The 9,828-nt window shown below is 61.0% G+C and overlaps 1 protein-coding gene across 5 annotated transcripts; it reads left to right on the forward strand.

Annotated features, from left to right (window-relative positions):
* Positions 1-574: 574 nt before the first annotated feature.
* Positions 575-9,101, forward strand: Bbc3 (BCL2 binding component 3). Of its 5 annotated transcripts, none has more exons than XM_036191750.1 (4): positions 575-848; positions 3,151-3,439; positions 4,699-4,889; positions 8,023-9,101. In XM_036191750.1, the coding sequence occupies exons 2-4, from the start codon at positions 3,166-3,168 to the stop codon at positions 8,137-8,139; spliced, it is 582 nt and encodes a 193-aa protein (XP_036047643.1). In that variant the 5' UTR covers positions 575-848; positions 3,151-3,165; the 3' UTR covers positions 8,140-9,101. The 5 variants fall into 5 exon arrangements, with proteins under 5 accessions (XP_036047643.1, XP_036047723.1, XP_036047570.1 ...); XM_036191830.1 differs by lacking the exon at positions 575-848 and adding an exon at positions 1,425-1,448; XM_036191677.1 differs by lacking the exon at positions 575-848 and adding an exon at positions 1,426-1,526.
* Positions 9,102-9,828: the final 727 nt, after the last annotated feature.

The raw sequence follows: 9,828 nt of genomic DNA on the forward strand, positions 1-9,828 counted from the left end.
GTCGTGGGCACCTGGGACAAAGTTTGTGAGTCTGAGCCTGCTTGAACATTGTCTGTGCAACTGTGTGTGAGGCTGTCACTGTCCGTGTGTGTCCCTGTGAGCCCGCCAGGGGTTTAATCTGGGTTTGGGGGAGGGGTGGGGATGAGTTTGTGCATCCTGGCCCTTGTCCCGCGTGTGCATCTGTGTCTCTCGCAAGGTGTCTGACTCCGTGTCCCTGTGGCTCAGTCAGCATTGACTCGGTGCACCCTAGTGCGCCAGTGGGTCAGTCTGAGCGCGTACTCCTCGGGTGTGGGGTGTGGGTCCCAGTCAGTGTGTCAGTGTGTCAAGTGTATGTCTGGCCACCCCGGGTCTGGGCTGTCCCCACGGTGCTCCTCCTGCCCTGGCCAGGCCTCGCCCCGCCCCCTCGGCTGCAGGGAAACCCCCCGCGCGGAGGTAGGGGGCGCGGTGCCCGCCTGCAAGCCCCGACTTGTCCCCGGCCGCGGGCGGGGCCCTGGCGTCACGCGGGGGCGGGGCGTGGGAGCGAGCGAGAGGCGGGGCGGGGCGGGGCTGCCGCGGAGCCAGCAGGGCCCGGGGAATCGCCGGGCGGCCTGAGACGCGGCACAGAGCCACATGCGAGCGGGGCACCCGGGAGGCGGCGGCGACACCAGCGCGTAAGCAGCAGTGGTGATCTGGCCGCAGACGCGGACGCGCCTGTAGCAGAAACAGCAGCAGCCACTGCAGTTAGAGCAGCAGCAGCAGCAGCAGCAGCAAGGAGCCTCAGTAGCAAGCCACTCGGCGGGCGCGCCCTCCAGAAGGCAGCCGCCCGCCACCCCATCGCCGCCCTCTTCTGGCGTGTTCATGCCCCCGGGGTGAGTGCGCGTCCCGATCCCCAACGCTGCTCACGAGCGGCCAGGCCGGGAGGGCTCCCTGGAGGAGGTGACAGGATGCGCGGGCAGAGCGGGCGATCCCCTTGCATTCCCCGCTGCCTGTGCCCCAGCTTTCATCACTGGGACCACGGCTGGGCCGGCCGGGCCGGAAGGAAGCACCTGGGACTCGGGGCGCGGGGTCTGGGCGCACAGGTGCCACAGCGGTCTGGCGGGTTTGTTTACAAACAATGGGGTTCGGGCTCGCCCGCGCCCCCTGGTGGCCAGTGCGGCCGGGGAGGAGCGTGGCCCCGGGCTCGTTCGGGTCCCCAGGAGTCCCGCTACGGGAGGGTCGGGGTGGGGGTGGCACCGAGGATCGGCCACACCCAGGGCGCGCGCCCGCCGGGGGCGGCGACAGGGGGCGGCGGAGGCTGCGGCTCCCGCGGGCGGGGGCTGCGCCCCAGCAACAGCCGGTTATTGGCCCCGCGCGCGCTGGGCGGGCGGGGCGGGCGCACGTGGCGGCGTGGGGGGGGGGAGCTGTGACAGCGGAGGGGCGGCGGGGACCGCGCGTGCGGGGCTGTGGATCTGCAGGTGTCTCGCCTGGGTGTGTGTGCTCGTGTCTGGCTCTCGAGTTTGTGTCCCTACACCGAGATGTTGGCGTTTGTCACCCGGAGGGGTGTCTGCGTGAGTCCTTGCCCGCGTGTCTGCGGGGTGGGGTGCACCTGTCCGTTTACGGGTGTGGGTGGCTACCCCACACACACCAGAGTTGTGTGCGTGTGCTCTTGAGGGGTGACTAGGGGGGAAATCTGTCGCCTGCTCGGTGGTTTTGGTGGTGGTGCGGGCGATGGTAGGGGACGACGACACTTGAGCTGTGTTTGTGTGTCGCTTGAGTGAGCTGTTTTGGTGTGCAGGGGTCTCGCCCGAGTGTGCGTTGCGTGTGTGTGTGTGTGTGTGCGTGCGCGCGCGCGTGCTGTCTCTGGGTGTCTCCAAGACATTCATCTGCTGCACCCAGCATTTGGGATGGGGTGCCACCCAGTGCCTGATCGCTCCCTGGGTGACTTCTGAGTGGCAAGGGGGCACAAGGCTGTCTCCACGCTGAGGATGGAGGGCTCTAGAGGGGGAGGATCCAGGCGGTGCAGCAGCGGCAGCCCCTCTGCATGCCGCGCGCGTGTGTGTGTGTGTGTGTGTGTGTGTGTGTTGGGTCTGAGGGGCTTGTCACTGTGATCCGTGGCTCATATGTGTCATGTGGCTCTCCCTCTCTCTCTCTCTCTGTAGTGTTTATACCAGTCACGTGAGGCCAGTGTTTTCTGTCTCTGCTGTAGGTGTGTGTGCTGCTGCTGCTGGTGTGTGTGTGCGTGTGCGTGTGTGTGTGTGTGTGTGTACGCGCGCGCACGCGTTTGTGCATGTTCAGGGGCTCACAGTTGGTTGTGGTGTTTGGGGGCTGAGAGAAGAGGCTGGACGGATGGCTTCTCCCAGCTGTGTCTGGAGCCTCCCCGTGTTGCTGCCCCGCGTGCGAGGGGATGATGCATCCGGTTGTGATAACATGTGTCTGTGTGTAGCTGTTGTATCCCGGGAGCTCAGAGTTGGGGGGAGAGTGTCGCACATTCAGGTGTGTTTGGGGATGATGGGTGTGTGTGCTAAGGTGTAGTAGGGGTGTCTTGTATCCTTGGGTGTCTGTGTGCATGCAGGAGAAACACGCTGAAGACTCGTATCTGTTGTGTTTCTGTGTGTGATGGCTGCATTGTGGATGGGTGAGTGCGGGCATGTCAGCAGTGGGTCAGTGTGAGACTGATGTAAATATGTGTCTAGGGAAGGAGGAGGGCTCTGGATGGCTGTGTGTGAATGTCTAAGTGTGTCTCCTTGTGTTTTTGAGTGGACCACCTCATTGGGTCTGGTGGGGTGGAGGTCAAGTTGAACACTTCTGTGAGTTCTCTGGTGTCTGAGTTGTGTTCCCATCACACACACACACACACACACACACACACACACACACACACACACACACTATCCTGTGACAGCCCTGTGTGTCCTGGGAGCCCCAGCACCCCTGCTGCGCTCCTGTGTTGGGAAAGTTCTCCCTGGCCCAAGCCCTGAGAGTCCTAGGCAGTCTGCCTGGAGGGCTTGCCACGAGCCCCCAGACGCAGTCTGTACCCCGCACCCCATGCGCCCAACACCAAGTGTCCCGGCCAGGCTGCCCCCTGGGGTCACCCCTCGTGGGCGTGAGTGACCTCCAGGCGGGGTGTCTGCAGGGTGGGGTCCTGCAGCCCCCCTGCCGTCGCCCCGCTGACCTCCCCGCTGTGCCCCGCAGGCTCCAGGGAGCGCCATGGCCCGCGCACGCCAGGAGGGCAGCTCTCCGGAGCCCGTAGAAGGCTTGGCCCGCGACGGCCCGCGCCCCTTCCCGCTCGGCCGCCTGGTGCCCTCCGCTGTGTCCTGCGGTCTCTGCGAGCCCGGCCTGCCCGCCGCCCCTGCTGCCCCCGCCCTGCTGCCGGCCGCCTACCTCTGCGCCCCCACCGCCCCGCCCGCCGTCACCGCCGCCCTGGGGGGCCCCCGCTGGCCTGGGGGTCCCCGCAGCCGGCCCCGAGGCCCACGCCCGGACGGTGAGTGCCCACCCCGCACCCGGGCGAGCTGAAGCGGCAGCCGAGCTGAGTGGGGCCACCGGGAGGGTGTGGCCAGTGTGGTCTTTGTGTAGCAAGAAGCAGGAAGACCGAGTGGGAGACAGGGATGGAGGGGCCAGGTCGAGTGGGAAGTCCCTCCTGGAATCCGACTGCAGTCCCGGGAGTTGCAGCCCACGTCCCTTCCCGGGCCTCGGGCAACAGCTGTTTCCCAGCTCCCCTCCCCCAGCCCGGGTCCCCGGGCGGCCCACCCCCCCTCCACCCCTGCCAGGATTGCTGTAGGAAGGAGTGTGGCCAGTGCGAGAGTTGTCACCTCAGGACTTTGGGGAGGGGTCGAAGGCCTTTCCCTTTTTATTTGGACCTCTTCGGCACTAGCGGGGCCAGCCCGCAGTCCCCGGGGAGGAAGGGGAGGGGGAGGGGCCATTGTGTTGGGAAAGTCCCCCTCGGGGAGAGGGTGAGGCTCAGGGAGGGAAGGGTTAAAGGTCCCCTGCCTGATGGGCTGTTAACCCTGTGGTGCCCGGCTGCGGGGAATGACCATCCGGGTTTCCCTTCCCATCTCCCCCTACCCCCCATTACAGTCTCCTGCACCCAGGGGTTAGAGGGAGAAAAACTTTGCAACTTTCCCCGGGTTTCAGGGCTAGATTCAGAGACCGTGGAAACTGAGGCCCAGGACCTGGTGTGGCAGGACGGAGGGGCGAGGGCGAGTGCCAGAGCGGGTGGGGCAGGCAGACTCACCCAGTACCCCTGCCACCCCGCACCCCGCCCCCAGTCCTCCTGGGCAGCCCGGGTCTGGCCTTCTGGTCATCGGGCCAATGCCACATCCGGGGGTGTGGCCTCACTGTGGTTGGGCAGGAGTGAGCTGGAGACCTGAGGGTAGTCGCTGGGTGGGGTCAGTGGCTGTATCCCCGGGTGACCTTGGACACTGCTCTGGGTGGGACCTCAGTTTCCCTGCCTGTCACCTAGAGCGGGCTAGAGCTGACGGTGTGTTAGGAGAGGGTTACTTAGGTCGGATTAGTTGAGGGACTTCCGGACTGATAGGGGCTTTAGTGGGGAGCTGGCCAGTCAGGTGACCCCAGAGCCACTTCCTCAAGACCCCTTTCCGGGGCTTAGGTAGGGCAGGAGTGAGAAGAAGGAATTTCTAGAGGGGATCGGGGGAGAACAGCAGGCCTTGGCTCTCTGGGTGCCTCCGGGACGCCCCGGGGCCCGGCCGGGTGGGTGGTGACCACGCCCCTTCCCTCTCCCAGGTCCTCAGCCCTCGCTGTCACCGGCCCAGCAGCACCTAGAGTCGCCCGTGCCCAGCGCCCCGGAGGCCCTGGCGGGCGGCCCCACCCAAGCAGCCCCGGGAGTGCGTGGGGAGGAGGAGGAGTGGGCCCGGGAGATCGGGGCCCAGCTGCGGCGGATGGCGGACGACCTCAACGCGCAGTACGAGCGGCGGGTGAGTGCGGGGCGGCGGGCAGGTGGGGAGGGAGGGAGGGAGGGAGGGAGGGGGGACGCACGCCCCCGCCAGATGTGCCGCAGCTGCCGGCCCAGCGCGCGCGAGGTCGCGCCGGGGACAGGCAGATGGGTGTGTGCGCGTGGGGAGGCATCGGCCGGAAGCTGGGGTTCGGGCCGGGCCGGATCGGGACCGGAGCCCCGGGCCCGGTCGGGGACCGCCGCTCGGAGCTGCGGCGCGGCCCGGGCTGCGCGGCCGCGGGGACTGAAGGCGGCGCTCGGCGCGGCGGCTCCTATATCCCAGGCTATTTATAGCCGGTGAGTCAGCACCGCGCCGCGCCCGCCCCGCCCGCCCCCGCCGAGCTGCGCCCCGCAGCGCCCCCCGCCGGCCGCTCGGCGCCCGCACCTCCCGGGCCGGGCCCGCCACTCGGTATCCCCTCCCCACCCGCCACGGCACCCCCAGCTTCCCTCGCTCGCTCGCCCCCTCCGTCCCCAGCGCTGTGCACTCTGCACATGGCCCTTGCATTGTTTGCTGATTGCAACAGAGAGGCAAAAGCAGAGAGAGGAGCGAGCGAGCGAGCGAGCGCACTGATGTTTGACGGAGGCAGCCCCTCGCTCTGCTCCCCGGCCTCGTCCCCTACCTCCCTGGAGAGGGGCCATCGGCCCAGCCGCGGCTCCTCGCTCCCAGCAGGTTGTGGTTTTTGTTTTGTTTTTCACCCGCTTCCTTGCTCGGTCTGGGGCGTTGTTTTTCACTCCTGTCCTAGCTCTGGCGTCTTTTTTACTGCGGCTTTCGAAAGTCCTCCATCCCCTTCATTGGTTACCACCGAGGACACATGAAGTCGAGTAGCGTGGCCTGGTGGCAGCTTCCTGTAATCCCACCTACTCAGGGAAGGAGAAAGAAAGTTCAAGGCCAGCCTGGGCAACGTAGCGAAACCCTGCCTCAGAAATGGAAAGGAAAGAAAGAGCCTTTGAGGTGGCTCTGAGGAGAAAGGCTCTTGCCACCGAAACTGATGAACTGAGTTCGATTCCCCAGGACCCCCTACTGGAAGGACAGAGTCAACTCCTGCCTGGTGTTCTTGACCTCCTCATACATAAATAAATATGACCCACACATACTATAATATGTATTATATATAATAGATAATAATGAGTGTGTGTTAAAAGGGGCTCAGTGGTTGAGAGCACTCTTGCAGAGAGAGGACCGTGGCTTATTTCCCAGCTTACAACTGCCTGTAAATCCATTTGGGGGGATGGGGGATCCGATTCCCTGTGGTCTCCGACTCCCTGTGGTCTCCCAGCACACACACATTAAAAAAGCATTTTTAAAGTTTAGGGGAGGCTGATGTAGTTCAGTTGGTAGAGCGCTGGCCTGGCAGACACGAGGCAATAGGCTCTTTCCGAAGCCCAGAGTGTGGTAGCAGCTTTGTTGGAGGCCCTAGGTAGGTCAAGGTCATCCTCAACAACATATTTAGTTCCAGGACACGAGGATCATGCCTCAAAAATAAAGTTTTTGGGTTGGTTTTTTGTTTGTTTGTTTGTTTGTTTGTTTTTCCGTTTGGGGCTGGCCGGAACTCACCGAGATCTGCTTGCCTCTGCCTCCCAAGTGCTGGGACTATAAAGGCTTACACCACTCTAACAAGCTTTTGGAGCGCTTGCCTGGAATCCATCAGTGAAGATCAGGGGGTGTGTCTTGCAGGAAGACATTTTCTAGCATAATTGACTTGTTTCTTTCTTTTTTAATATTTGTTACTTATACAGTTTTCTGTCTGCATGCCTGCCTACAGGCCAGAAGAGGGCACCAGATCTCATTACAGATGGTTGTGAGCCACCATGATGTGGGTGCTGGGAATTGAACTCAGGACCTCTGGAAGACCAGCCAGTGCTCTTAACCACTGAGCCATCTCTCTAGCCCTGCTTTTCTCCTTTCTAAGGGACATCTATCTCTGACTGGGCCCATGTGCTGATGTCTCTGTGCTCCCCCTAATTTAGATATGATGAGATAGGACCGCTAGTGAGCTCACAAGGTGGTACCTGCCACCTACACCCTCTCCCAGCAGCAAGGGTGAGGAGGAGGGCTCAGGAAGCCCCAGCTAGTTCTGGACATGTACTCCACTGGGGTCCTTAATCTGACATCTGTCTAGGGGGTGAGCCAGGTAACTTTGCCTGGCCATGTACTCAGTAGAGGAACCAAATAATAAAAGCACCTTTTTTGTTTTCTTTCTTTTCTTTGTTTTGAGACACAGTCTCACTATGTAGCTTTGACTGTTCTGGAATTCACTATGTAGACCACCAAGCTGGCCTTGGAATGAGATCTGTCCGCCTCTGCCTCCCAAGTTCTGGGATTATAGATGTGAGGCATCATGCCCAGCTTTCTTTCTTTTTTTTTCTTTTCCTTTTGTGATTGGGTCTTACTAAATTGTCCAGACTGGCTTTGAATTCATTCTGTAGCCTAGGCAGGCCTTGGACTTTCTATTTTCCTGTCTCAGCCTCCTGAGAGGCCTGTCATAGAGGATTCTGGAAGCTGCATCACATTTTTATTCTGCCTCCCGGAGGAGAACAAGGTGTCACTGAACCCAGCATTGCCAAGAGGCACTTTCTCTCAGCCCTGCCAAGATGGCAGGCTGTTCTTCGCTGGTCTAGTTTGTTCTAGAAATGCTGAAGGGCCCCATTGCTCCCTCCCATGTCCCACCAGCCTTTTGTTTGGTTGGTTTCATTTTCCCAGAAACTGGCCTGCAATCTAGCACAAATTTAGTGATTCTCCAGCCTCAGCATATGAAGGTGCCAGAGTTAGGAGTGTGAGCCACCATGCGGGTCTCTCACCTTGAATGGGCTGCAATTCATCCTGTTCCTTAGAGCCCCTGTGACTTTATCTGGACAACAGGAGGGGTGTGTGTGTGTGTGTGTGTGTGTGTGTGTGTGTGTGTGTGTCACAGCAAGGCAGAGCCATTGGCTGCTTTGCTGTGAGCATTCTGTCACTGTCCTTTCCTGTCCTGGGAGAGTGTGCCATAGTGGATGGGGGTCTGCTGGTAAGAGGGTTGCAATCAATTTGGGGACCAATCTGGAATCCACACTTTTGCCCCCTCACCCAAGTCTGTCTGCAGGTCCACACTAATCCCCACTTCTCTCTCTCCCCCCAGAGACAAGAAGAGCGGCATCGACATCGCCCCTCACCCTGGAGGGTCATGTACAATCTCTTCATGGGACTCCTCCCCTTACCCAGGGATCCCGGAGCCCCAGAAATGGAGCCCAACTAGGTGCCTACACCCGCCCGGGGGACGTCGGGGACTTGGGGGGCAGGACCCCCTCCGCCCTCTGACACCCTGGCCAGCGCGGGGGACTTTTTCTGCACCATGTAGCATACTGGACTGCCGGCCTTGCCTGTCCCAGGGGCACGCAAGGGAAGCCACTCGAGCCCAGGCAGCCTGGGTGCACTGATGGAGATACGGACTTAGGGGACCCTGGCCTCCCGAAAGCCCAGGGAGGGAGGGCTGACGGACTCATGGTGACCGAGGGGGTGGGGACCGAGCCGCCCGCCTCTGCCGCCCACCACCATCTCAGGAAAGGCTGCTGGTGCTGGCTGCCCGTTCCAGCTGCAGGGGGACCCTGGGAGTGTCCCCAGTGCGCCTTCACTTTGGGCCTGGCCTCAGGCCCCTGGTGCTTCCCCCCCTCCTCCTGGGGAGGGGGCCTGTGAAGAGCATATGAGCCAAACCTGACCACTAGCCTCCTGGAGCCAGAGAATGGGGGGCATGTGACGGCCTTCTCAACCCAGTGCCCAGCCATCTTCCCTGAACCGCCGGCGGGCGGTGACCGATGCCTGCCTCACCTTCATCTGGGGGTGTCCAGGAGGGGTCCAGACTGTGAATCCTGTGCTCTGCCCGGGACCACCCCCCCAGTCCCCATCCATCCCATTGCATAGGTTTAGAGAGAGCACGCGTGACCACTGACATTCTTTTGGGGGGTGGGAGATATTGGCGGAAGCCACCTCAGCCTTAGTCCCCAGGGCAAAGCGCTGGGGGGGAAAGATGGGGAGTCAGGGAGGGGGGAAATCTCAGAAGAGGGAGGAGTCTGGGAGCGGGGAGGGACGGCCCAGCCTGTAAAATACTGTACATGCACTGCTGTAGATATACCGGAATGGATTTTCTGTACATGTTTGGTTAATTTTTTTTGTACATGATTTTTGTATGTTTCCTTTTCAATAAAATCAGATTGAACAGTGGACACTCTTTCGGCTAGCCTTACCAGTGTGGCAGGGTGGCGGGGTGACCTGTGAGGGTACAAAAGAGATCAGGACTCCAGAGCTCTTCAGGGATAGTCATACTAAAAGACAAGCAAGCTTACTTAGAAGGCCTGAGCAACTAAGAGAGACCAAGTCTTAAAAGTAATGGGGACGGGGCAGCTGGAGAGGTTGCTCAGCAGTTAAGAGGCTCTGTTGAGATCCGCAGCAGTTAAGGTGGCTGTTCGTCAAGAGAATCTGCGTTCAGTTCCCAGCACCCACATGTCAGCTCACACTGTAACTCGAGTTTCAAGAGATCTGATACCTTCTTCTGGCCTCTGTGGATACCAGGCAAGCACATGGTGCACACCACATACAGACCACACACCAATACACATAAAATAAGTAAAGTTTTAAAAAGCAGGAGGGCTGGGGGCGTGGCTCAGTGGTAGAGCCTCAGCCTAGAGTCATATCCCTCCTGAGGGGTTGGGGGTGCGGTTCAAAAGTACACAGACACCTGGGTTCAATAGCCTATAGGGAAAGGAAGGCAGACTGGGAAAGGCAGACAGTTGTAGCTACAGAGCTTGGTACCCGCTGCTGTAGCCTTAAAAGGGTCAGCTCCAGCTGGGTGGTGGTGGCACACGCCTTTAATCCCAGCACTTAGGAGGCAGAGGCAGGTGGATCTCTGAATTTGAGGCCAGACTGGTCTACAGAGCGAGTTCCAGCACAG

Source organism: Onychomys torridus, chromosome 1 (genome assembly GCF_903995425.1).
Source record: "Onychomys torridus chromosome 1, mOncTor1.1, whole genome shotgun sequence".
In the NCBI taxonomy this organism is placed as follows: domain Eukaryota; kingdom Metazoa; phylum Chordata; class Mammalia; order Rodentia; family Cricetidae; genus Onychomys; species Onychomys torridus.

Excerpts from the sequence above, each read along its gene's own strand:
- Bbc3 (XM_036191677.1), top strand. The coding sequence starts at position 1,494 with ATGTTGGCGTTTGTCACCCGGAGGGGTGTCTGC. Across the intron at positions 3,440-4,698 it reads CCGAGGCCCACGCCCGGACG|GTCCTCAGCCCTCGCTGTCA; the intron begins GTGAGTGCCCAC and ends TCCCTCTCCCAG. Across the intron at positions 4,890-8,022 it reads ACGCGCAGTACGAGCGGCGG|AGACAAGAAGAGCGGCATCG; the intron begins GTGAGTGCGGGG and ends CTCTCCCCCCAG.